General features: G+C 48.2%; 1 protein-coding gene across 5 annotated transcripts in view; it reads right to left on the bottom strand.

The window, feature by feature from the left end:
* Nucleotides 1–201: 201 nt before the first annotated feature.
* Nucleotides 202–27,749, bottom strand: part of NF2 (NF2, moesin-ezrin-radixin like (MERLIN) tumor suppressor) — a 101,407-nt gene continuing 73,859 nt past the window's right edge. For 3 of the 5 annotated variants that reach the window (XM_081174921.1, XM_081174920.1, XM_081174922.1), the window contains 2 exons: nt 25,038–25,197; nt 202–523 (listed from right to left, as the gene is read on the bottom strand). In XM_081174921.1, the coding sequence (XP_081031047.1) occupies nt 473–523; nt 25,038–25,197 (211 nt within the window). In that variant the 3' untranslated portion in view covers nt 202–472. Of the gene's footprint in view, nt 524–21,552; nt 21,599–25,037; nt 25,198–27,749 lie in introns of all 5 variants that reach the window. The other 2 variants (XM_081174923.1, XM_081174924.1) reach the window with 1 other exon arrangement.

Below are 27,749 nucleotides of genomic sequence, written 5' to 3'. Positions count from 1 at the left end.
ACGAGCACATAGGGTCTTGCGCTAGCAGACAAAGCATGCTAGATGGTAAAGGCTCCTTGATGGGAGCTTCAGGAAAGAGCCGCCTTTCTCGTCCGCAGGAGGGAGCGGCGTCGTGTCCCTACAGAGAGGTGGGAAGCAAAAAGGGGTCTCATGCTGGTGCCGCACCTACCCCGTCTTGGGAGCACGTTAATACAAGTCACAATCGATACAAACACTTTTTTTAAAAAAGGAAGAAGAAGCTAAATGGTATATCACAGTCGTGTGTTATACAAAGATTATTAAAAACCAAAAAAACTACAAAGTACGAAGCAGGGGAGCGTCACGTCAAACTCTTCGAAAACGCGTGAAGAGGGGGTCACAGTTCAGGGGGCAGCCGGGAAGGAGGGATTCGTGGCCGGCTATGGCTGAGTCCTCAAACGGAGGGTCCGCATCAGTCGGGCGCTGGCTCAGGAGCAAAGAACCGGCTTGCTTACTAGAGCTCCTCGAAGAAGGCCACACGGGACTTTGTGCTCTGCAAGGTGAGCTGGGGGAGAGAAAAACAAAACACACAGGAATATAATAAAAGAGGGCGCTGGCTTCCTGCTCTGCTGGGAAAACTGCCTTAAGGAATGGTGGGAGACGGAAGGAAGGAGCGAGCTGCCTTCTGCCAGGAATGAGACGTGCCTGAGCCTGCTAGAGCACATGAAAATGCCCTTGGGCTAATCCAGTATCTTATTTTCTGCAGTCAAGACCCAAATGCCTCCAGCTACTACATGAGTAGACCCCAGAGGGGGATGGCTCTTTCCCAGCTTGGCAACTGATGTTCAGATATACTGCTTTTTTTCATGGAGGTTTTGCTGAGGTATCCTGGCAGATCTCAACACCTCCTACTCCACAGATGCTGCCAATTAGCTACCAGAAGGTGCTGGCTTTGGTGTATAGAGTCCTACTGGGACCAGGCTATCTGAAAAGGCATCTCACCCCTTATATACCCCATCGATCGCAGAGCTCTACAGGAGAGGGCCTCCCGCAGACGCCATCTTCTCAGGAGGTCCATTCTATATGATGTAGGAGTCAGGCCTTTTTTGTGGAGGCCCCTACATTTAACTCCCCCCCTTTAAATCTTACATAGGCAATGTATTTTTGGTGCCTACTGAAGACCTGGAATAAGACAAAATGATTGATGAAATTAATCACGTAGGTTACATAATTTCGCCAGAGTCGGTAGCAAGATGGATACTGTAGCTTTGGGGGAGAAGACAAACTGCGGCAGAATAGAAACAGCATTGCACGTGACAAATGTGGCGCAGAATGGAAAGCAATGCACCTTCTTCCCTCCCTGCCTCCCGCAGCCATATTAAGGATCAGTGGTGCACCAGAACCTTGTAGCATTTCAGGAAAAGCAGATGCTGCACAGGAAGCCAAGATTCCCAGGTATGCTGCAGCTGTGAAGCTTAAGCAGGTGTGCATGGATGAATGGGAACAAAATCTAACACATGCCAGGCTTTAAAAAAAAAGAGAGTATACAACTGGTCCTTACGGTGGTAAAAGATGAGGCAAGAAAGGCATGTGGGAAATTTCTGATGGAACTGTTGAAGCTGCTGGCAGCAGTCATTGCCTCTGAACCTCACAGGGTTGTTATGTGGATTAAATGAGGACCTGGGAGAACCATGTTCAAATCCCCGCTTGGCCATATGACGACCACTGGGTGACCTTGGACCAGTCACTGCCTCTCTCAGCCTATCCTACCTCACAGGGTTGTTGTGGGGATTAACTGAGGAGGGGGAAGAACCATGTGTGCCTTCAGCTCTTTGGAGAAGAAGGTGAAATAGAAATGCAATTATTTATCTAGCAATAATTTGCATGGATTGATAAGAACCATTCGTGCAGGCACGTCCAACTCCCAAGAGACTGCAATCTACTCACAGTATAAGAAAAACTGGCAGTGATCTACCCACTGACAATGTTGTTGAGCTTTTTTTAGGAAGCCAAAGCTGGGTTCCCCCCTTTTTTGGGGGGGTAACAATTCTCAGGGGGTCCAAAGATTGACCAGGGGCACCCCGCAACTGACCACTAGATCACGATCAGCCTGTTGGTGTAAATGTACCTGTGATGAGGATGGGGGGCTTAGATACATATATTTTATTACATATAAAAATCCAACAGAAATGATCCATATACCCTCATCCACATAGAGCCAGGTGCCACGGGGGGAGACGGCCCTATTAGAAAAGGGTAGAGTTATTATTAAAGTTATTATTAAAGTTGAGTAAGTTTGAGAAACGCCAAGCCATATGATAGTGTCAGGATGCTGTCAGCGGTTCCCGGCTGGTTGCCCAGGAAAGTATAAAGACAAAGGAAAGTTTCTTACCGTCCTTTTTTATTTCAATCTTTAAAGAGAAAGGCTATAGAACCCAGCCTCTTGGATAATGGTGTTGTCCCGAGTGAATCTCCACCCTCCTTGTCTCCCACTTCCTCATTCGTCATTCTCATCGCCAACTCTACGGGTGCTGCTACGTGCCCTCTGTCTTTGAGCTCTTTGCTCTCCTACTTTTAAAGCTCGCTGGGTTCTGGGAGAGGGAGGGTCTGGAATGCTTTCTAATGACAATGTGTCAGCTGGCTGTCGTTGTTCTGGCTCTCCCATGATTTCCCAACTTTCCCCCTCATCTGCCTCTGAGCTGCGACCTCCCTCAAACCCCTGTTGTAAATCTATACTGTCATCCTCTTCCTCCTCGCTGGAAGGGTCAAGAAGGGGAGGCGGTCTCCACCATTCCTCCTCTGCCCAGTCCCTGACAGATAGCAATCTTCAAATATCTGGAGGGCGGTCCCATTGACAATGGAGCATTCTGCAGTTCCAGCAAGCAGGGCTTGGACCAACGGATTCTAATGACAAGAAAGGAGATTCCGACTAAGCATTAGGAAGAGCTCCCTAATGGCGAGAGCCGTTCAGCAGCATAAGAGACTTTCTTAGAAGGTGGTGGACTTCCCTTCGTTGGAGCTGCTTAAAGCAGAGGTTGGATGGCCACCTGTCAGTGATTCTTTAGCAGTGATTCCCGCATTGCAGGGGGCTGAGCAAGATAACCCTCAGGGGTTCCTTCCAGCTCCACAACTCTATGATTCTACAAGCAATGTTCCACACTCACTTCCCCACTGGGCCAGCAATCAGATGTACTCATCTCCGCTGCGCTTTTCTGTAATCACAAGGAGCGGAGAGACAGTGGCAAGTGGAGAGTGACCTCGACAGAGCGTTGAGTGCTATTCAAGAGGACTCTGGTCTTTCCAAGTGTATTTTGCCCCTCTGGATTTCTCTCTCTCTCTCTCTCTCCCCGCTCGGCTCATCTCACTGTCTAAAGGAAAAATGAGTCACCCGCAAATGGATCCCGGGGTTTGTGTGGGCACAGAAATATGTATGATAATGGAGAGGGGTGTGTGACAAGATAGACTTCCACAGAGGGTGGAGGGATTTAACAGGAATGCCAGGAGCTCCAAATGACAAATATTCTCTTAGGAAGACAGGCATCTGTCCCTTTGCAGGTCAGGCTATTTGTCCACCTGAGGCCAGAATTGTCTACTTTTGAGTGGCAATGGCTCTGAAGGGTCTAGTAGAAGCGATCGTTCCCATTGCCTGGAAACCTAATCTTTTTTCTTTTCTTTTTTAAGATGGAAATGTCTGGGCCTGAAACTGGGGCCTTACTGTCAGGGACCATGCTGAGGAGGGCTGCACTGAGGAAGAATGGTGGGAGCCACCCCCTCCTCCTGATCCTGAATCTTCCTAAGAGCAGGAGGACAGTATTGGTTTGGAACAGTGGTTTGCAGAGGGGCATAGTTCAGAAGGCAGAAGCTGGGAAATACTGGATGGGGAACAGCTAGCAGAAGAAACATTAGAAGAGAAAGAGTTAACAGATTCACAGTCTCTGGAAAACATTCCCCCCCTTCCCCAAAGACATAGAGAGCTCAGAAAGTTTCGAACATAGCAGAATAAACCTGTTACTGTTTAAAACCTCGCTTGCAAACCTGGGCTCATTCTGAGCTTTACCCCTCCCCAACCTTCTCCCTGCAACTGTTGGCTACTTGTGTATCCTCTTCCTTCATAATTTCCCCTTTCTTCCATTTCTTATACATGCCTTTATTAAATCTCAGCTCATCTGTAAGCTCCTTACGCAGCCACATAGGTTTCTTTAGAAGCCTCCCGCTTTTCTTTCTTGTTGGAATTGTCAGCATTTGTGCCTTCGGTATTTCACCTTTAAGAAACTCACATCCATCTTGGACTCCCTTCTCTTTAAGCATTTCTGAACATGGGAACTCACTCAGCAGTTCCTTAAGCTTTTTGAAATCAGCTCTCAAAAAGTGCAGAGTGCATGCCTGGCCACACCCAGCTTTCCCTTGCCTCTGTATCATGAAACCCAAGAGGACATGATCACTGCTTCCCAAGATTCTCAGTACTTCCAGCTTGTCTTTCTGCCTTCTGAGAAATGAAATAGTCAGCAAGGCAATGGAGGAGTTTGTTGGACTTTACATTCTTAGCAGAGTTTGAGTTCCAACAGATACCAGGGTAGTTGAAGTCTCCCATGACTGCTATAACTCTCCTTTTTGAATGTTTGGTAATCTGCTCCAGTAATTTGGTAATCTGCATTCAAGTATTCCATCCCACTTGGAGGTCTATAGCAGGAAGGTCACAGCTGTTTCCCTCTCCTACAGTTTTTACTCATATACTCTCAATCTGCCTTCCATACTCCCAAGTTATGAATCTCTTCCTAGGTTTACAAATCCTTTACATATAATGCTACTCCTCCCCCCTTCTTGTTTGGTTTATTCCTTTTGAATAGGTTAAACCTCCAATTTCTACACTCCAGTCATGAATCTTATTCCACCAGGTTTCAGTAATGTCTATTAGATTGTATTTGTCAACCTGTATTAAGAGCTCAACTTTATCTTGCTCGTTTCCCATACTCTGTGCATTAGTATAGAGACAACTGAGTCATTCCCTGCTACCTTCTTCTAGTTTCCTGACATTTAGCAGGTTTCTGTAGCACTGCCTCAGGTTCCTGTGCATCAATGTAGCTATTACCCCCAGTACCAGGTGTTCCCTTCATCTGTAATATCGTCTCCCTCCCCATCAGGATTTAGTCATATTACTCCGCACCTATTATGCTGGGTGCCTGTTTGTTTCTGAGAAATGGCTTGGGACTCAAATACCTGAAGGATCGCCTCTTCCTATATCAGCCTCTAAAGTGAGGTTAGTTATCCTAAGTGCAGTTAGTTATCCACCATCAGTGAAAAGAGCCTTCTCTTTGATAGCCCCAAACATTTGGAACGGCCTTCCCAAAGGTGTATAGTTAACACTGACTTTACATTCACTTCTGCCAAGGTGTTTTTAAAGTGGGTTACTTCAGTTAGTTCATATGGGTTTAGAATTGTCTCATTTTTTCTGTTTCATTTTGGTGACATGTTAAGTTTACTCATGCATATTGCACATCACTGTTGCATACACAGAGGGTTGAAGGGCAGTCTAGAAATGTTTTAATAAAATAATAAACAAGCAAGCAAACAAAGGAGCACAGGAAGCTGTCTTATACCATGCCAGATGATCAGACCATCTAGTTCAGTAATGTCTACACTGACTGGCAGCAGCCCTCTAGGATTTCAGACATAGTTCTCTCCCAGTCCTACCTAGAGATGGCAAGGGTTGAACCTGGGTCCTTCTCCACGCAGAGCAGAGGCCCTGCCACTGAGCTACAGCCCTTCTCCTTAACAATTAGCAATAATAATTAGAAAATAATAATCACCCATTTAAACCAGTAGTTTGAGTTGCTTTTTACCAACCCCCAACACATTGCGGTTGTAAATTTCCACAAGTGAAACATGCACAAGCTATCTTGATGGCAAGTGTCACGGCTTCACTGGGAAGACTCTGGCAATCCGTTTCGCAAGAGCGCTGTGGAATTCTCTTAAGACACCCCCCAGCTTCCTCTTCAGAGATTTATAGCTCCGAGATGCACAGGCAGAAGCGGGTGACAACTAAACTGCTTTGGCTTCTCTCATGTAAACACCCTTCTCCAGATCCCTTCAGGGCAGAGGACAAAGCCAGCAGCCCCTTCAACAGGAAGGAGAGAGCATGTTTGTGTGAATCTTATTGCAATACTGCAGGAAGGCGACTATGAAAGGGACCCACCGCAGACCTTATGAGATAATTGCCGTATTTGATTACTACCTCCTTAATCGGCATCCTAGGACACATCATGCCTCCCAGATTATCAAACGAGGTGTGGCGCATCTAAAAGGTGCTTAGCTAATTGGGAACATTATTTCCGGCAGACACAAAGCCGTGAGCGGCTCCAGTCAAAGGGTTGGGCGTTTTGCTGAGAAACAGCCTCTTACAGGAAGCGTTGAGTGCACCGTAACTCACGCTTGCCGGCTTCCCTGGCTGCTACTCCTACACCTGCCGGCCTCAAATGCCTTTTGCACACCAGTTCCTTGGCCCTACAGCCGATCATGCGGCTCGGCACAGGTTCTGGCAACTCGGGTTTTAAAGGATCTGTTAGCAAGCAACGGGGAGGACTAAACAACAGCAAGCTCAACGGCATGACCGGGTATAGATTAGGCAGCTTTCTTTGCAACTACTTTTTGCTGGGGGCGGCGGGGGGGGGGGGCTGGATTGAAGAAGAGACTACTGCAGAGGCTTAATGCCCTCTGCCGGAATGTATCCAGCGGCTGCCTCCAATGGCAGCGAATGGATGCCTAGTTTCTGCTCTGCCTATGTAACAAGCGCAGACAATCCTGGCCACTTCTGGCACCAGCCTGATCATAGCTGTCAACTTTTCCCTTTTCTTGCGATGAATCTTATTCGGAATAAGGGAATTTCCCTTAAAAAAAAGGGAAATGTTGGCAGCTGTGAGTCTGGTGCTAAATAGGAAGAGGACAGAGCAGAACCTCCCCTCGGTTTGGTGGCAGCCTGTAAGTGGATGGAGGTCATGGAATCACAGAGTCATAGAAGCATAGAATTATTCTAGTCCAACCCCCTGCAAAGCAGGAAAAACAGCTAAAAATCCCTGAGAAACGGCCAGCCATCCTTTGTTGAAGCACCTCCAACGAAGGGGAGCCCACCACCTTCTGAGGGAGCCTGTTCTGCTGTCAAACAGCTCTTGCCATCAGAAAGTTTAGTCAGAATCTCCTTTATTGTCATTTGAATGCATCGGTTCGGATCCTGCCCACTGGAGCAGCAGATAACAAGCTTGCTCCACCTTCCACGGGACAGCCCTTTGTATGAAGCACGCAATGGATGTGAAATGGATGGGATGGTTACAAATATAATTCCAGCATCAAGTAAACAAATCAAGACCATCTGAAAGTTAGCACAGGTGCTGGGTGTGTGAAATCAGGTGTATTTAAAGCCTTGCAAGAACTTCATCCTAGTACGTGACATGCAGAAGAAGAAAGGTTTAGCTCAGTGAAGTATTGACGATATAGGAAACTGCGGCTGACAGAGAACAAATTCTTTTAAAAACGTGTTGTATCTGTTCAAATACAAGCTGCCGCCAAATGCAGGCTGCATTCCTGAAACAAAACCTATGAAATCCCGGCTCCTTTACCTACCAGAACACCATTACAGGCCACACTCATGTTTAAATGCAAGTCAGGAAGTGTGGTCCCTATTCACACCAACATGGTTATAATAATAGCATTAGGAATCCAGCAACACTTGGGAGGGCCACAGGCTAGTCCCCCCGATCGCAGCATGAATGAACTATCAAGTCAAGATATAAATACAGTGGGACCTCTGTTTTAGAGCGTCTCGGAAGCCGAATGTTTCGGATCCCAAATGCCGAAAATCCGAAGTAATTGCTTCTGTTTTTGAACGCACCTCAGAAGTCTAACGGCTTCTAAGGTGTGTTTCTCAATTTCCACCACTGAAATTGCCGACAGCGCTTTGCGCCTCAGTTGTCGAGTGTTTTGGAAGTCAAACGGTCTTCTGGAACGGATTACGTTCAACAACTGAGGTTACACTGTACAGTGGTACCTCGGGTTACATACGCTTCAGGTTACAGACTCTGCTAACCCAGAAATAGTACCTTGGGTTAAGAACTTTGCTTCAGCATGAGAACAGAAATTGTGCAGCAGCAGCACGGCGGCAGCAGGCCCCATTAGCTAAAGTGGTGCTTCAGGTTAAGAACAGTTTCAGGTTAAGAACAAACCTCCGGAACGAATTAAGTACGTAACCTGAGGTACTACTGTACATGGGTCTGCTAGATCAGGCCAATGGCCTATCTAGTCCAGCATCCTCTGCTCACAGCGGCCAGCCAGACTGCTGTTGCGGGAAGCCAGCAAGCCAGCAAGCAGGACCCGAGAGCAAGAGCCTTCTTCCCTCCTGCAGTTTCTAGCAACTGGTATTCAGAAGCACTGCTGCCTCCAAGTGCAGATGTCTATTTCTAAATTGTGGGAAGGACAGGATTTTATCCAAGGAGATCCATCTGGGAGACCCCACAGAGCTGCGCCAAGCCTTATTTGCGCTGCCTCTGCCAGCCAAGGAGTGTGGGAGGACGCCCGGCCCCGTTAGGCAGAATCTCGCAAATTGGGGAGTTCCCCGCCAGACGCTGAAGGTCTGGCCCACATCTCTCCTCCACGGCTGCCTCCTCACATCCAATTAAAGCTAGCTGTGTGCATCCCTGCCCGCCACCGGAGGAATTAAGTTTGCTCTTGGCTGAGCGGACGGACGCTTTCTGCCTCTGATCCTGCGGGGAACGGTGCACTGTCGAAAACAGCAGCTCCGCCAGAAAGCAGGGGGGGGGGGGGAGAGAGAGAGAGATGAAATACTGGTGTGTGTGTCTCTCTGTTGCAAAAGGATCCCTGGCAGGGGCACACTGTTCCCAGCCTGTCCCCTCCCCTCCTGGCATCAGTTGCTCAGGTGAATCTGCTCGGTCTCTGCCTGGCGTCTCATCACCTGTCAAGCCTGCCTGTTGCTTTTCTGACAGCCACCTTGCTTGCAGGGACGGCTGCTCTGGGGACGGCTGCTCACCGATGGCGCTTGGATGGAGAGTGGGCGGCCATGACAAAGGCTGACATGTCCAGCCCAGCGGAAAGGTGTTCCGAGCTCAAAGGAGCCTCACTTTGTGTCCGCAGAATCGTGTTGGGGGACTTAGGGTGTCAAGACCCTGCAGGGGGACCAGAACGACTACATCAGAGGGATGTGAGAACCAAGAGCTGCTGGTGGTGTAGTGGTTAGTGTGTGGGACTAGCTCCTGGGAGAGATCAGGGTTCAAATCCCCGCCCATGCAGCTCGCTGAGTGACCTTGGGCCAGTCACTGCCTCTCAGCCTAGCCCGCCTCGCAGGGTTGTTGTGCAGAGGAAGAGAACAATGCATGCCCCCTTGAGCTCCTCGGACAGGAAAAGGTGAGCTACAAATGCAATAATGAAATATAAAATAGGAAGAAGGAACAACTTGTTGACCCTAGTTGGGTTTCTGTTTTAAATCAGGGGTGTGAAAACGTTTTTCAGGCAGAGGGCCACATTTTCCTCCTGGGCAACCTTCCAGGGGCCGCATGCTGTTGGTGGGCAGGGCCAGGAGCAGAAGCGAGCAGAGATTCCAGCTTTGCCTTTGAGCAGCGGCAGCAGCAGACTCCAGGCTCTCAAATTTCAGCAGCAATGCTAAAATTTGGCATGCCCTACCCCACCTCTCATGTTCCAGGGGCTACAGCATTGTTGTGGCTCTCCCTGCATGCGACCCCACCAGTCGTGCTGCCGTTCAACCACCTCCGACGGCAGGCCAGTTTTTACACATTCTCTTCTCTCATCTAGCCATGCAGGAGGTGCAAGCAGACTTCAAGCTGGGCAGAGAGGCTCCCGGAGGGTGCCAAGCAGGGGGCATTCGTGGTGCTGCTGGGGAAACCCTTGAGGGTCAGAAAAAGAGGCTGGGGGGCATATTCATTCTCTGGGTTTGAGGTCCCCTCCTCTCCCCCGGTTTTTAAATGCAGAGGGCAATCCTGCAGCAAAACATCTCGCCCTGTTATTCTGGAAACTACCAATTTCACTCTTCCCTGCGTCGGGCTAATCAGTGGCAACGACTTGCACACCTCGGTGGCACAGAGCCTCCTACGCCGAAGCCTGCAGGGAGAAGGGCTGGCTCTGCAAAGGCCGCCTGTCTCCCATGCTTGCCGTTCTTTATCCAAAACAGCCTGGCGGTTACGAGAAGTAGATGCATGCCCCCCAAACAACCCCAGCCTCTGCTGCTTCTCTCTGAGCATCCCCCTTCTCTAGAAGGAGACAAGATCAGACCCAAGCTTTTCCTCCTCCTCTGCTACTACAGGTGTCTCTGAACGTGTGGGCTGTTTTCTTCGACGCAGATGCAAGGCGGGGGGGGGGGGAGCAAGCATGTGCCATCGCACGCAGCAAGATTTCGTGCAAGCCAAACCTGGGTGATTAAGAGCAAATTACATTTTTGTCACAGGGAGAAAATTGATTTTACAAGGTGCCATTGTGCGATCCGTCCCTCTTCCTGCAGGGAGGGAGGGGAGAGAGGAAGGAGAATAGGCTCTACAATGCGCTAACTGGGCGAATCAAAGAAAATATATATGTGAAGGGGAGAGGGAGAAAAGAGGAAGGCAATCAAATAGCCAGAAGGAGAAAGGAGAAGAAGAAGAAAAAGAGGGGGGATATCTTCTTTGCTCCTTCTGCCTGGAGGCTGCTGTATCCCCCCAGGAGACCCGGGGCTTTTATTTGATTTGGAGGAACCAATAACTCTGTTGCAGTCAAGCTCATTTTGCACTAGCTAACCCAATAACTGCAGGGCCCCCCATTTTTGCTGGCTTGGCAAAAATTGCACAGAATTGAAATGAGACCACCAAATCCATTTAGGCCATTTCCCCAATAAAACTGGAGGGGGGGCAAGTGGGAGGAGGAGGAGAAACAGCCACGGTGTGGGGTTTACGGAAATGGAACTACTCTGAGTTAGGAGTCTGTTTCCACTTGGGAATCTCAGATGGGGCTTCCTGTGACTCCAGAGGAAGAATTAAGGAAGCGGAGTATCCAGATCTACCTAGAGATGTGTGTGAGACAGAAAAGCCCCTTTGGAAAGGCAGATAAAAGAAGCCATTTCTTCAGTCCAAATCATTGAACTGTGGAACTCGCTCATTAAACTGCGGAACTGGCTTCAAAAGAGGACCAGGGAAATTCATGGAGGAGAAAGCTATTGCTGTCTACGAGCCATGATGGCTATGCTCTGCCTCCACAGTTGGAGGCAGCAAGGCTTCCGAATGCCAGTCACTGGAAACTTCAGAAGAGGAGAGTGCTGTTGTGATCAGGTCCCGCATGGGAACTTCCCATTGGAGTATCGGGTTGGCCAGTATAAGAACAGGATTCTGGACTTGATGTGCCATTGGCCTGATCCAGCAGAGCTCCTCTTGTGTTCTTAAGGGAGTGATTTGAAACAGCATGTAGCCAAAGGGTTAACATACACGCTACTTACTACTCCAAATCCCCCCCTCGAGAAACAGCTTTTCTCAAGAAACCAGGGTCTCATGGCACAGATTTGCATGCAACATTTAGTTTCAGGCCCTTAAAAAGAATGCAAACAATATCTCATCCCTTTTTTAAAAAAAACCAACTATGCTGCCAACCTTGCCTTGTATTTCAGCAGCATAAAAAGTTTACAGCATCTCATTTACCTGTCACTGGCAAACGGCACAGAGGCTGCGTTTTGCAGAGACAAGGTCACCCTGGCATCTAAGCAATCTCCTTTTAACACCCCTAAACTTCTCAGGCCTCCCTCTCCCACCCTGCAAATGGGGGAATGGGGCACTGTGCCCCAAATCACAGTCTGCTGTCCGCTAGCCCCCACCTGCCTGCCTGTTTACTTTCTAGCAGTTTTCTCCTCCTTAGTCTCAGTGCAGCAGGAAGGAGGAGGATGGCAAAAGCTGAATTAGACTCTGTACACGCTCCTGCTTACTCTGCATCTAGTGCGCTCTTGCCACTGGTTTGAGAACTGGTGTACACACAGTGTTAGCCACAATCCATATCTATCCTGTCATTTCTTGGGAAATGCTGCCTTTTGATGAGTTTGACCCCAAACCAGCTCCGATCTGGGCTGAGAAGAATAATGACCCAGTTACGTTTTAAGCTGGCGACGTTCCAACTCTATGATTCTATGATGCTACACCCGGTCTTAGTTGGCTCTGCCTGTCATTAGCTCTGGCTCCCTCTACTGTTTGCCTCCCTGCCTTCCACCCTACCAGTCACACTGGGGACACCAGCGGTAAAGAAAGCAAGGCTTTATTACCTAAACTTAGAAACATTATCTAGAGCTCAGCATCATGATGCAAAGGCAGAACGCACTCATAAAACTCAGAAATGTTCCTGATAATGTAATGGAAGGGTAGCAATAAACAATAACATTTATTGCTACTCTTTCATTGTATTATAGGAACGCAGAATATCTGAATTGCACAGAGAAAGGCTGCAGTTCTATGCACGTTTAGTCTGCGAAATGAGTGGGACTTGCTCCTGAGTAAACATATCCTGGAGCAAGCTGGAGGTGTCGTAGCCACTCCACAGAAAATTAGCTTTCATGAATCCATTTCCTTTCAGTTTATAATATACCCTTTGAAGCAAAAGAACAGCCTTTTTCTGAATCTGAAAGAGTAATATTCTATACACATTTATTAAAAAGAAAGCCCTGCTTAATTCAATGGGGCAGGGCTGAAAGGGGGATCGTAGGCACTGTGACGCTAGACTATTGACAGGGGGACAGGCCCACGTGGGGGAGTGGGGAGGATAAGGATCTTGGCTGCCCATTAAATCCAGCTCTCCACCACAGCAATGACAATATACCAACAGAACCTTTCTGAAAGGCTGAGTTTATGGAGGAAAATAGCTAGCTACTTAAGAGGACTGGGGGTTGTAGTGAGCCTCGGCGTGGGAAGGCATGGGCAAAGAGGATGGAGAAAGGTTTTTCTCCCTGAATTCTTGGATATCTAATGAAGCTGTAGGTTGGGAGATTCAGGACAGATAAAAGAAATAACTTCTTCATGCAATGCATGGCTAAGCCATGGAACTCATTCCTGCAGGAAGCAGCGATGGCCGTGAGATTGAGTGGCTTAACAATAAAAGGTAAAGGTAAAGGACCCCTGACAGTTAAGTCCAGTTGAGAACAACTCTGGGGTTGCGGCGCTCATCTCGCTTTACTGGCCGAGGAGCCGACATTTGTCCACAGACAGTTTTTCCGGGTCATGTGGCCAGCATGACTAAGCCGTTTACCTTCCCACCGGAGCGGTACCTATTTATCTACTTGCACTTTGATGTGCTTTCGAACTGCTAGGTTGGCAGGAGCAGGGACCGAGCAATAGGAGCTCACCCCATCGCGGGGATTCAAACCGCCACTTTCTGATTGGCAAGCCCTAGGCTCAGTGGTTTAGACCAGTGTTTCCCAACCTTGGGCCTCCAGCTGTTTTCGAACTACAATTCCCATCATCCCTGACCACTGGTCTTGCTAGCTGAGGATTATGGGAGTCCAAAAACAGCTGGAGGCCCAAGGTTGGGAAATGCTGGTTTAGACCACAGCGCCACCCGCTTAACAATAGGACTGGAAAAATTCATGAATAAGAGAATCAGTGGCTACTAGCCGTGATGGCTCTGCTCATCAGGGACTGTGTTGAGGAGGACTGCACTGAAGAATAATGGTGGAAGCCACCCCCTCCCCCTGATCCTAATCCTGAATCTTCCCAGGAGAAGGAGGACAGTATAGATTTGGAACAGAACCTCTGCAAACAGAAGGTTCCCAGAAAAGAAGGTTCCCAGCAGCTTCCCAGTTGACCACTGTGAGAATAGGATGCAGGACTTTATGTGCCATTGGCCTGATCCAGCAGGCTCCTCTAATGTTCTTATGAAGGCATGCCAACTGCCTACTCTTTCCCAGAAAGGAGAGCTGGATCGCTCTGGTTCCCCTCTTTCCTGTTTTGCAGGCAAAACACATGCCTTTTCTCTTTGGGGGGAAGAAAGAAAAACAAGTTTGAAGCTGCTCCAAAATCCTGCCTGCTCCTGTTGAGCGTTCGTCACAGATTCATCAGCCTGGCCTAAGAGGAAACCCTTGAAGTCCGAGGCACAGAGAGAATGAGAGACCCTCAAGAACGAAAACAAACCCTGTCTCCTACATTCTTCTGAAGTCTGAAGCAGCAGCCAGCCCCCCTGAAGTTCAGCCAGCTGGAATTAGCGAAGCCAGCGCACTACGTGCAGAGGAAATCAGCTTCCTGAAGAGATGTCTGTGCTGCGCCCCCAGAGCTCATAAAAAGGGGATTAGCATGTTAACCACATAATTAAACATGAAAAATTCTGCAGGCTCCATCCAAGGTGGAGAGGAAAACTCGGGAGGTCGCAAACATGACCTTTGTTCCCATGCTGGGGCTTCATCATAGAGGGGCCTCTACCCAAATGTAAGATTCGGAACTGGGACATAGAATCACAGAATTGTAGAGTTGGAAGGGACCCCAAGGGTCATCTAGTCGAACGCCCTGAAATGCAGGGTCCTCCGGATGAAAGCGAAGGAGAGGCCATAGCTCAAGGTGGAGCATCCGACCATGCTGCATGGATCTAAATCCAACAACAAGTCCAAGGGGGAACAGCTGTTTAGTGGCAGAGCAGCTGCCTGGAATGCAGAAGGTCCCAGATTTAACCCCAAGGTAGGGCAGCCTGAAACTCCAAAGAGCTGCTACCAGTCATTGTTGACCATACTGGGCTAGATGGGCCAATGGTTTGACTCGGTGTAGGGCAGCACCGTGTCCTTCCTTCCTCATTGTTGTTGTTATTTATTACATTTGTATGCCACCCTTTAGTGATGTATGGAAGTGAGAGCTGGACCATAAAGAAGGCTGATCGCCAAAGAATTGATGCTTTTGAATTATGGTGCTGGAGGAGACTCTTGAGAGTCCCATGGACTGCAAGAAGATCAAACCTATCAATTCTGAAGGAAATCAGCCCTGAGTGCTCACTGGAAGGACAGATCGTGAAGCTGAGGCTGCAATACTTTGGCCACATCATGAGAAGAGAAGACTCCCTGGAAAAGACCCTGGTGTTGGGAAAGAGTGAGGGCACAAGGATAAGGGGACGACAGAGGACGAGATGGTTGGACAGTGTTCTCAAAGCTACCAGCATGAGTTTGACCAAACTGCGGGAGGCAATGGAAGACAGGAGTGCCTGGCATGCTCTGGTCCATGGGGTCACGAAGAGTCAGACATGACTAAACGACTAAACAACAACATGCCACCCTTCATCCGAAGATCACAGGGTGGCTCACAACACAAAAATACAAAATGAGAACACAAAATACATAATAAAAACAAAAGCAATCCATAAAAACCCTCCCACAAACACATTTTAAAAGGACATAGAATTTGCAGTATTGTCAAGCTGCAGATCCAGAGGTCCTTGAAACAAATCACCAATCAAACCCAGGAGCCAAACATTAAGCATTGTCACATTGCTTCTATCTGGAACCCCCTGAGTGTTATTCTGAGGGCTCCTTGCTGCCTCGAGGGCTGTTTTACAGCAGAAAGGAGAGATTTTTAATAAACAAATTCCCTAACCCCCTCTCAGGACCAGCTCTTGCGTCCCATTTAAATTATCTTTCCGTACCCACCTCTGCCAATAAAGCTTTGGTTTAGCACCTTCGGTCTGCAGCCTCCCAGTGGAAGGAAATCTAAGTATGTGGAAATGAATTTCCTTATATTCGCCCTCTGCTGCTGTCTGTCTGCTGTCTTCCCAAATGCTGTATAAAATTTTAAGTTGTCCATGGCACGAGGCAGGGATCTGTCTATTTCTCCTTCGAGAAAGGGCCGTAATAGCTCAGTGGAAGAGCATCTGCCTTGCATGCAGAACAACCCAGGTTCAATCCCCAACAGCTCCAGGTAGGGCTGGGAGAGATTCCCTACCTGAAATCCTGACGAGCTGCTGCCAGTCCGTGTGGACAATACTGAGCTAGATGAATGAATGGTCTGACTCTGGAAAAGGCAGCTTCCTATGTTCCTATGCAACTCTATAACATGTCCCAAAACTTGAAGGCCCTGTACAGTTGTACCTTGGTTTTTGAACAGCCTAGTTCTTGAATGTTTTGGCTCCCAAATGACTGAATCCTGGAAGTCACTGTTCCGATTTTTTAACATTCTTTTGGAAGCTGAACATCCGACGGGGCTTTTGCAGCTTCCAGCTTCCTGCAGCCAATCTGAAGCCACGCTTTGCTTTTCAAATGCTATAGAAGTCGAACGGTCCTCCGAAAGGGATTCCGTTCGACTTCCAAGTTACGACTGTACTACTCAAACGTTTACTCAGAAGATTGAAAAGTATAAGATCAAGTTCTTGGCTCGTTTTCTGGATTTGTTTTTCCTAGCAAGATTAGCACGAGAGGAGGTTTGTTTGCTGTCTCAATGAACAGAGAACATACAAAGTGTAGTGCTTAATTCTAGTCAAGAGGTAAAGTCCATACTGTTCCTATAAAGATTCAAGCATCAAGGAGAAGGCCAGAAAATCCTGATGACCAAGATAACTGACTCGCATCTCTCCTCAAAGGAGAGCTTCCAGCTTTGCAGACTCTCCCTCTGAGAACACAAACAGAATTTGAAATATCGGGTCCTTGGCTAATGCTGCTCAATCACAAGCAACATAGAGATTGTGTAAGAAAGCTACAAATCAGAGTGAAATTTAAAATGCTGCAGTAACATGCAATAATTTTCAGCAATAGCAGGAAGTGGAAATCCAGGCTATTGGGACTAGGAAACAGTAAATATCAAAGAATAAAAAAATGGCTCGAATGGACCTATTACCCCCAGCTCATCGATGGGGAAGTGGAAGTGTGAGCTGTGACCACAATGTAGGTTGTGTCAAAATCAGGACAAGTTTCAGGTCACAATTCTGCCATCAGGAAGAGGGATTCAACACAAGCGAAGGGGGAAAGCCCAGGATGCAGCAAGATGTACAAAATTCAGCTTCTGGGATTCTCAGTTTTACAAAGCAAATTTCTACTTCTGAGGATTTGTTTGAGAGAGCAGAGGCAATGCCTGGTGAAACTGTGGAAGCCAGAGAAGGTTGTGGAATAAGATTTCTGGGAGTTGTGAGCTGAAGCTTCCCAGTGTTCTGTAACTCCGTAACACGCAGAAATTAGCAGAAGTGAAGAATAATTGCACAGGTTACAGAATTCGGAGGCTTTCAGCACCAAGCGCACCCAGCCTTGCCCATGACCAATTCACAGGAGCACCCGAAATGAATGGCATTTCCTTTGGGAATTTTTGCAGAAGTCAGAAAGTGCTAACATGCATTTTTAAAAAGGAGAGCCCTAAATCCACAAATATTACAACTCTACACGGAAGCAAGCAATGTCTCTGATGGTCCTCACAATTCACAGATTACTTGCCCAATCTCTCAGCGGTAAGATTCAGAGATCAGGGGTACTCTTTGGAAAAGGGACTGCTGGTTCCTTCAGTCAGCAGCACGAAGATAAAGAAATAGCTCCCGAAATATAAACGATTCCCACAAAACCAGGAGGCTGCAAAGAATCATCTAGTTCAACCCTCTGCAAACTAGGATTAACAGTTGAAGATTACATGGCAAATAGCCATCCGACCTCTGTTTAAAAACCTCCAATGAAGGATCACAACCAGATGAAAACTGGAGAAACAGCCCAAAGAAATCCACAAATCTTTGAGGGAGAAGACTCATCAAACAGTTTCACAAGCAGATACTTGATCTGAGAGAGCCATTTCATAGAATCATAGAGTTGGAAGGGACCCAAGAATCATCTAGTCCAACCCCCTGAAATGCAGGAATCACAGCTGAAGATTCCATGACAAATAGCTATCCAACCTCTGTCTAAAAAACCTCCAGCAATGAGAGTTCAATACCTTCCAAGGTAGTCTGTTCCACTGTTGAACAGTTCTTACCATCAGAAAGTTCTTCCCACTGTTTGTTTAGTTGGAATTTCATTTCTTGTCATTCGGATCCGCTGGTTCAGGTCCTACCTCTGGAGCAGCAGAAAACAAGCTTGCTCCATCTTCCGCATGACAGCGGTTCATATTACTAAGTTCCATGTGACATGCAATAGTACAGCTGTGCAAAATGGATCAGCTGCGACAGCCGCTCACACAAAGGTGCTGCTGCATGTCTCACGCCTTTTTGAGCGCCATTCCGAAAGTGGCTTGGTCTGGCACTGTCGGGAAATCAAACTCTGCAGCCTGGGCCTTGAGAGGAAAGTGAGTTTCGCAGGCAAAGTGACAGAGCAAAGCAGAGTGGCGAGGTACTCAAGGAGAGTGGGTTAGTTTAGGAAGTCAGGCAGTGAGAAAAAGACAACCTGAGATCTAACAGAAAGCAGAGGTTTAGCCAAAGTCAATGCAGGCTCCAAAGGGTTTGACGCCACCATTTGCCCCACTGAGGACATGCTAGCCAGGAGTTCTAGATTGCCGAAGTAGCCTCATGTTGGCCTCAGTAACTTTTATGTTTGAAGAGCATGAAAGAAAATCCCCCCCCCAAAATGCTCATCTAAGATTTTGCAGGTGCCAAAGACAAGATGCAATGGAGCAACAGGCCAGTTAAACCAGGTGTCATCATGGCAACCATTCATCCTTTTTGTTCACTGATGGCTCACCTGCTTCCTTGGGGCACAAAACCAGCATGAAACCTCCCCGCCGTGTTGCCCTAGGTAGATACTTAGCTACAGGACCAGAAAGCTGCTTTTCAGCAAACAGACTAGCTACAAAGCCATCTTTGGACCTACCAGGACTTGAAGCCACCAAAAATAAGATCTCCAGGGAAGAGGTGGCATCGGGGGAACAATATTATCGTTCTTTCTGCTCTTCCCTTTCAAGATTCAATTTAGGAAGTGGACAGGGGGGAGTTTTTATCCCCGTCTTGTAACTTGAGGACTGGTGGGTATCCAAAGAAGCTGGAGGTTGGAAGATCCGGGACAGAGAAAAGCAAGGACTTCTTCACGCAGCACATAGTTAATCTGGGGAACCTGCTCCTGCAGGAGGCAGTGATGAGGTAAAGGTAAAGGTAAAGGTAAAGGGACCCCTGACCATTAGGTCCAGTCGTGGCCGACTCTGGGGTTGCGGCGCTCATCTCGCTTTATTGGCCAAGGGAGCCGGCGTACAGCTTCTGGATCATGTGGCCAGCATGACTAAGCTGCTTCTCGCGAACCAGAGCAGCACACGGAAATGCCGTTTACCTTCCCGCCGGACCGGTACCTATTTATCTACTTGCACTTTGACGTGCTTTCGAACTGCTAGGTTGGCAGGAGCAGGGATCGAGCAACAGGAGCTCACCCCGTTGTGGGGATTCGAACCGCTGACCTTCTGATCAGCAAGTCCTAGGCTCTGTGGTTTAACCCACAGCGTCACCTGCGTCCCTTACCATAAAAGAGGGTGAGGCAACTGCATGGAGGAAAAGGCTATTGGCGACTATTAGCCACAATCGCTATGCTCACAATTGCTATGCCTCCACCGTTGGAGGGAGCAACCACTCAGTCCGTAGAGAATGACACTCTTAATCTCAAGAGTCATGGATTCAAGTCCCATGATGGACAAAAGATTCCTGCGTTGCAAGGGGTTGGACTAGATGAGCCTTGGGGATCCCTTCCAGCTCTATGATTCTACCAGCTGGCAGTAACCACAGGGTAGCGACACTGCTCTTGTGCTCAGATCCTGCTTGCAGGTTTCTAACAGGCACTGTAAGAACAGGATCCAGGTGAGATGGGCCGCTGGCAGGCGCTTCAGATGTCCTTATGTAATGCTAGTGTGGCCAGTTAGCAGACTCTGAAAGCCCTTCCTCCCCCCATTCCCCCACGGCCCATCTTGAAAGGTGCCAACGATGACAAGCCGTTCCAATTAAGGATCGTCCCGCAGGAACAGCCTGGGTGGCATTCCTGCCCTTCGCCGAGATCTGAACGGTTCTGCGGAGCAAACCGCGGGGGGCACGAAGAAGAGGTGCCAGAGCACCAGCCAATGAGGACGCTCGAGCGAAGGCTTCCAAAGACCAGGGAGCAGCTTTGAAGTGCTCAACTCGAACGGGAGAGAGCAAAAGCGGCAGCTTCAAAAAAGGTTTCAGAAAGATTTATTTTTCAGAAGTTAAAAAAGGAGGAGGGGGAATGAATCGGCTGCCAAGGGAGGGGGGTGATTAATGAGGGGCGGGGGCAGGAGATGAGGAACAGAGCCAAGGATTCAACTTTGGACTTTCCCTGCAGGGTGGTGATTCTTTTCGTGGGACAGAGGGAGAGGTATCTGCCCCTCCCTTCCCCGTCACGCATGCAACCTAAAATGAGGAGGCATCACTCCTGTTTTTGTGTAAGTGCTCCTTTGCCGTGGCTTTTTGAAGAGGAGGCGGAGAATTGGGAAAGGTCAAGCTTCTGAACGCAAAGGCTTCTGCAGGAAGCCAACCCTTCCATATTGTTGCTGTGATTTATTTGATAGTTCAGTTGGTAGAGAATGAGACTCTTCATCTCTGGGTCATGCGTTCAAGCCTCACGTTGGGCAAAAAAATTCCTGCACTGCAGGCGCCTGGACTAGACGAGCCTTGTGGTCCCTTCCGACTCTGTAATTCTATGATTTCTCATTACCGCTACCCTCCACCATAATGTCCCGGGACAGGTTAAAACAATTTAGAAATACAGTATGAAAAACAGTTTAAAGCATGTTAACAGCCACGGCTACAGGGTGGGGCTTAAAAATATACATCTCAAGTATCAAAGGTCAGGGTAAAGAGGGGTGTTTCTAGCCTACACATAATGAAAGTGCCAGGTTTGCTTCTGTGGCAAAGGGAATTCCACAACTTAGGAGCCACCACAGAGAAGGCCCTCTCCTCATTCATCTGTCCACTGAACTTCTGGGGGCAGAGGAACTACCAAGAGATCCCCCTCTGGCAATCTTAATAACTGAGAGGGTCTGTAGGGAAAGAGCCAGTCTTTTCAAATTAGGGGACTAAGTTGTTTAGGGATTTAAATGTGAGCCGAGGATTCAACTTGAACCAGCAACTGTTAACATCCGCTGTTACCTGTGTGATGGCGGGAGAAAGATGAACAGCTGTGTTTCGGATATACGCTAAGTGAATAAATTTCCTAATGGAGTATTATTGATCTGTTGGGCTAAGTGAAGAAGCGCAGGTGGCAGGATAAGCCTCTGCCAACCTGCTGCCCTCCAGATGCTTTGGACTACAGCTCCCATCAGCCCCTGCCAGTGTGACCATGCTCCTTTAGCACCATATACCCGTGCTGACTAGGGGCTGATGGGAGTTGCGGTCCGAAAGATCTGGAGGGCCCCAGGCTGGCAAAGGCCGGACTGGTGGAATTGCACCAAAAGTGGGGGGACGCGGCAAAAAAGGAGGAGAGGTCCCCTCCAGCATCGCACCCTCCGGGAGGAGGGGTACCATAAGGCTCCTGACCCGTTTGTCAGATCTCACCCTCACAAGGACTGTGCCGTGGGGTGACAAGCTCCAACAGCCCTGCCGGGTGTGGTGAAAGGCAGTGGATTTCCCACAAGCAAGCTCATGCAGGGGTTAGTAAGAGACAGGTGGCCATCCCATCACCGCACGCAAAGAAATCTTGGAATAACCTACTTGGAAGGTCTCAAATGCAGATAGGTCTTCTGCCCTGGGCTTGAGGCTAAACCGGCAAAATGAGAAACAAACACACAAAAGAAGAGGTCCTCTGTGAAATCGAGAGTGTCAATGTTCCCAGGTCGCGTCTTCCTCAAACCAAGTGTGAAAATTGGGTTGGTGGTTCTATAGCTCACAGGGCACTATCTCCTCCAGAAAGCTCTCTTGCCCAAGGCTCACTCAAAGTCCCATTTCAACGGGACGCGCACAGGAAAACATCGTGGGCAAGGATTGTATTCCATTTTCATTGGAGGGCAAGCCAAAATGCTACAGGCAAGCCCGGCAGTTGGATAGTTTTAGCACAGCAGCACTTAAACCCTCTGGAACTCCCTGCCTCTTGACATCAGGCAAGCGCCTTCACTGTACTCTTTGCAGCACCTGCTAAAAACGTTTTTATTTAGACAGGCCTACCCAGACATGTAGGACGTCGGTGTATGTTTTAATCTGTTTTTAATTTATTGCTGATTTTGTCTTTTGACTGCTTTGAATAGTTGTTTTAGCTGAAAATGTCACTCTTTTATTCTTTGTAAACTGCTTTGAGGGTTTGCTTGTGTTTTTTTGCAATAAGGTGGTATATACATTTTAATGTAAGAAATGAACTATGGGCCAGGAGAGTGTTCACCTGTCGCAGCAGTGGGCATCAACCTCTATCTATTGATCTATTGATCTTTCCTTCTATCAATTTAAATTGCAATGCAGGCCAGCACGAGATCTGTTCTGAAGCTGTCCCTTGCAGGCAGCAAGGAAAAAGGGTGCAGAGTAGGATTTCAGTAGGCACCAGAAGAAGCCTCGGACTGGTTTTGTTGGTGCACCAGGATAATGGCAGTCACCCTGCCACGTTGACCCTCCCTCTGCCCCTCCTGGGAAGCAGCAGTAATGCCGCAGCACGGAGGTCAGGGGTGGCATGGGTGCCCCTCCCTGCCCGTCCTACTTCAGTCCATCCCGACACGACAAGCTGCCCTTCCTAAAATCATACTTTCTACATATTAATGATAAAACAGCCTCCTTTGCATCTGGACATATAGAGTTAAAAAGAAAAAGAAAACAGAAATGGGTCCCATGTCCTGGGTTGAGGTTAAAAGGTGGGTCCTGGGTTGAAATATGTTGTCGGTACTGTCACGAGCCAATATGGTTCTGTGGTTAGAGTGGCAGGCTAGGAGCTGGGAGAGACCAGGGTTCGAATCCTCCGCTCAGCCATGAAGCTTGCTGGGTGACCTTGGGGGCCAGTCTCTGCCTCTCTCAGCCTAACCTACCTCACAGGGCTGTTGTGGGGATTAGAGGAGGAAGGGGAGAACCATGTCTGCCACCTTGAGCTCCTTAGAGGTGAAAGGGGGGAAAGGTGGGACACAAAGAAAACAAATGACTAAATAAAGTAACAAAATCCGAGTAGGAAATAAATCAAAATAAAACAAAGCAGAGATAAGATGAAGCAATTCGAGACCCACAGCTCAGGTTTCTTGTCTACAACGATCCTCCCTCCATCTACCAAGGGATTTTTTTAATATAAAGCTTGTTATCTTTGGCTTAAAGGGGAGATTCCTTGCTGACGAAGTCTCCTGGGATTCCAAAGAGATATTCAAGGCAATCCAAAGATTTCCCTCTTCTCAGCAAATATTTCAACATTTTGAAACAGCAGGTCAACCAGGCAGAGAGCTGAGGCAATTATTCCTCTTGTAACCAAATGAGGCACACAAAAGGAAGCACAGGCATTCAACAACCAACTGAATTTTTTAACTTTTTTTTTTTTTTGGGTTGACATCAGCAATATAGGAAATGAGGCTCTGAAATTATGCCTAAGTAGAACCTCGCCATCCAGGAGTAGTATGCTGCTGAATACCAGCTGCTGGGCTGCAGCAGCAGAAAAAAGATCCTGGTTTTATGCAACTGGCCAGCCACGGAGGTGGACCACGTGGGCCTCTGGGGGGGAATCCAACACGGCCCTTGTGAAATGTATTGCCTTTCCCCTCTCTCACTCCAAGACTTTTCCCTGCCGCAGCTCTACGTGTTATGAACTGAAGGAGATCTCCAGCCCCATACTGTGCCCCCCTGCTCGAAACCCTATAAGAACCTGTTGCAGGAGACGGACTGTGAGCAACATCGCTGGGGCAGGCAGTTTCTAGGACCAAGGTGAAACTGTAAAGCTCCTCTGTTATTTTTTTGCTATTGGACACTGTGTCTTGGTGCTGTTGCAATAGGGGCTGGACGCTGACCAGTGGCAGTACCTTTTCGGTGGTGGCTCCCCGGTTATGAAATGCCCCCTCTAGTCAGGTGCACCTGTCTCCTTTATTATTAAATTTCTGGTAGAATTGGAAAATGTTCCTTCCCCCGTCCCCGCCCCCAAGCATTAGGTGGCTGAGAAACACTCGCTGGGAGTTGTGCTACAGCAACACCTGGAAGGCAAAAATGTTTCCCTGGTCTTCTCAGGGTCTCTAAGGAAATTAGCAGTTCTTTTTTTCTAAAAAAATGTTTAGGGGTACTCTCATTTTCCTACTCATATTGAAATACCAACCCTCAATAAGGCCAAACTTAGATTCACAAAATGTTTAGGGGTATGTGTAACCCCGCGTCCCCTCCAGAAAAAAAGCACTGGAAATTACTAAACGCAAGAGGCACTTTTACAGCCACCGTGCAATGCTGGTTCCATGTTTGTAAGCCACTGAGCATTTTAGCGTGGCAGCACGGACACTTCGGAACTCCTTGACTATTGAGATCAGGCAGCTTCACTGTGCCCTTTTTGACACCTGCTGGAAGTATTTTGATTTAGGCAATGGCTTCTCAGGTACGTTGGGGGACGCAGGTGGCGCTGTGGGTTAAACCACAGAGCCTAGGACTTGCCGATCAGAAGGTCGGCGGTTCGAATCCCTGTGAAAGGGTGAGCTCCTGTTGCTCGATCCCTGCTCCTGCCAACCTAGAAGTTAGAAAGCACATCAAAGTGCAAGTAGATAAATAGGTACCGCTCTGGCGGGAAGGTAAATGGTGTTTCCGTGCGCTGCTCTGGTTCGCCAGAAGCAGCTTAGTCATGCCAATAAAGCCAGATGAGCACTGCAACCCCAGAGTCGGCCACAACTGGACCTAATGGTCAGGGGTCCCTTTACCTTTTTACTCAGATACGTAGAATCTTGAACTACGTTTTCATCTGCTTTTTAGCTTACTGTTGATTTCAGCTATTACTGTTTTGTGACGTTTTCAATAGCCATTTTAAACTATTTTTTTACTGACAATGTCAATGTCTTGTTCTTTTTGCACACAGCTTTGAAGGGGCTGTTGTATATAAATTTTATGAAATAAAAATAAAAGAATTAAATAAAGGCGCTCTCCAAAACACGGCACAAGGTCTCTCTCTCTCTCTCTCTCTCTCCCTGCATGACATGTCCTGAATTGAGCTCAGCCGCATTTTCACGCACCAAGAAGTCCCGTTTTTTACGCAGTGGCGTGGCCTACGATACCTTCTTGATGGTGTTGTGCTTGCTGCTGCCCCGCTCGTTGTTCTCGCTGTGCAAGATGTCCATCGCCGTCTCCCTCTCCTTCAGCTTCAGAGCCTCGATCTCCGTCTTCAGCTCGTTCAGCTGCTCCTGGAGGTGCTTACTTTTCTCCATGTACTCCACCCTGAGCAACGACACACACAGACACACACAGACACACAGAGTGCCTGCCATTAGCTGCGAAACCAAACAATTTTTGCAGACGCAGTTAAAATATATAGGCTTCTCATTTAATTATCCCTGAAGTGCTGCCTGGAGGATGAAACCGATGACATTGCTTTGAAATGCAGCAAAAAAGCTTTGCTAAAGCAGAGGTGAGTTGTTGTTTTTTCTTTTTTCTTTCCCACCCATCCTCACAAAGCTGCAGGTCTGGAACAGGTGACTGAATGTCATCTGGACCAGCCTACCAGCTTGGTAGTCAGATAAGCAATTCACAAGTTGCAAATCACAGAATTGGAAGGGACCTAGGGAGCCATCTAGTCCAACCCCTGGAATGCGGGAATCACAGCTAAATCCTGAGCCACGGAAATACCTTTTCTACTCCAGAATAGACAGAGGTGTGCCGACATGCCTACAATATAACACCGCTCAGCTGTCTTTGGGCATCACCTCCACTGCGTTAAGTAATATGATGAAGAGCAACCCGCAAAGTTGTCACGGGCTCAGAGCAAGATTTGTCAGAGGCAGAGTTCTCTGGGAACTGCAGCTCCAGGGAGGAGAAGAATCCATGCTTAGGTCCGCACTGCACCAAAGCCTGCATCCCTTCCACAGAACCTCAAGCAGACACCACTGTCGCCAGACTCTGATGGCTGGTCTAGAGACTCCTCAGGGGATCAAGAGAGTCCCAAGGTGTGTGATAGTCCAGTCAGTAGAGCACAAGACTCTTAATCTCAGGCAATGGGTTCGAGTCCCACATTGGATAAAAGATCCCTGCATTGAAGGTGACAATAATAATAATTGTTGTTGTTGTTGTTGTTGTTGTTGTTGTTGTTATTATTATTATTATTATTATTATTATTATTATTATTATTATTATTATTATTACTCCCCCCAATCTAGCTGGGTTTCCCCAGCCACTCTGGGCGGCTTCCAACAAAATATTAAATTACAATAACCTATTAAACATTAAAAGCTTCCCTAAACAGGGCTGCCTTCAGATGTCTTATAAAAGTCTGGTAGTTGTTTTTCTTTTTGACATCTGGTGGGAGGACGTTCAACAGGGCGGGTGCCACCACCAAGAAGGCCCTCTGCCTAGTTCCCTGTAACTTGGCTTCTCGCAGTAAGGGAACCACCAGAAGGCCCTCGGCACTGGACCTCAGTGTCCAGGCAGAACGATGGGGGAGTGGAGACGCTCCTTCAGGTATACTGGGCCGAGGCCGTTTAGGGCTTTAAAGGTCAGCACCAAGACTTTGAATTGTGCTCGGAAACGTACTGGGAGCCAGTGTAGGTCTTTCAAGACCGGTATTATATGGTCTCAGCGGCCGCTCCCAGTCACCAGTCTAGCTGCCGCATTCTGGATTAGTTGTAGTTTCCGGGTCACTTTTAAAGGTAGCCAAATGACCCCCATGGTGCCTTCCAACTCTACAGTGCTATGATTCTATGATTCTAATGTGAGATTTCCCACACATTGAAACCCCATTGCTGTGAAGAAAACAAAGGGGGCAGAAGAAAGCACTGCTGGCCAGCTAACTGACCAGGACACAGTGGCAGGGCTTCCAGATAATTAAAACACTGCTATAAAACTCAGCTCCAGGCCTTTGCTGAGACAACTTGGATGTTTGGTATCAATGGAGGGGTTGCTGTCCATGGTCCTGAACCCAAACTTTGACTGGTCTCCGGAGTGCTGACTTTGCCTTGCCTTGGAATCCTGCCTGCCTGGGGCACCGGGAACTGCAAACCTCCACTAGATCAGGACATTACCCTTCCATGGCAGTGGTACATGGGAAAAATCTGAGATGCTTGCAGTGCCCAAGTTGAGAAAGCTTAGGAGACTGGGGAGAATATCGAGGGCCAGTCAGAGAGGTTTAGACGACCACGTTTGGCCCCTCAGGGCTGAGGTTTGCCATCTCTGCCCTAGAGAGTCGGTGTAGATCAGGGGTGAGGAAACTTTCTGGCCCAGCAAGTCAGATCACTATCTCCCCCCCCCACTGGGCAACTTTGGTGGGTAGATGGGGCCAACCGACTGTCAATCATCTGACGTCATGATGACATCAGGTGACTGAAAAATGGGCAGTCCCACCCGCTGGTACAAGTTGAGGGTGAGAGGAGGGGTCTGCTTCGCCAGCACGTTTGCTTCATCAGTATGCGGATGATACCCAGCTCTACCTCTCTTTTAAATCAGAACCAGTGAAGGCGGTGAAGGTCCTGTGTGAGTGTCTGGAGGCGGTTGGAGGATGGATGGCGGCTAACAGATTGAGGTTGAATCCTGACAAGACAGAAGTACTGTTTTTGGGGGACAGGAGGTGGGCAGGTGTGGAGGATTCCCTGGTCCTGAATGGGGTAACTGTGCCCCTGAAGGACCAGGTGCGCAGCCTGGGAGTCATTTTGGACTCACAGCTGTCCATGGAGGCACAGGTCAAATCTGTATCCAAGGCAGCTGTTTACCAGCTCCATCTGGTACATAGGCTGAGACCCTATCTGCCTGTGGACTGTCTCGCCAGAGTGGTGCATACTCTG

Source organism: Podarcis bocagei, assembly GCF_964188305.1.
Source record: "Podarcis bocagei genome assembly, chromosome: 16".
Classification (NCBI taxonomy): domain Eukaryota; kingdom Metazoa; phylum Chordata; class Lepidosauria; order Squamata; family Lacertidae; genus Podarcis; species Podarcis bocagei.
Note: the sequence above shows the minus strand (reverse complement) of the source record. Positions and strands in the feature narration are given on the sequence as shown.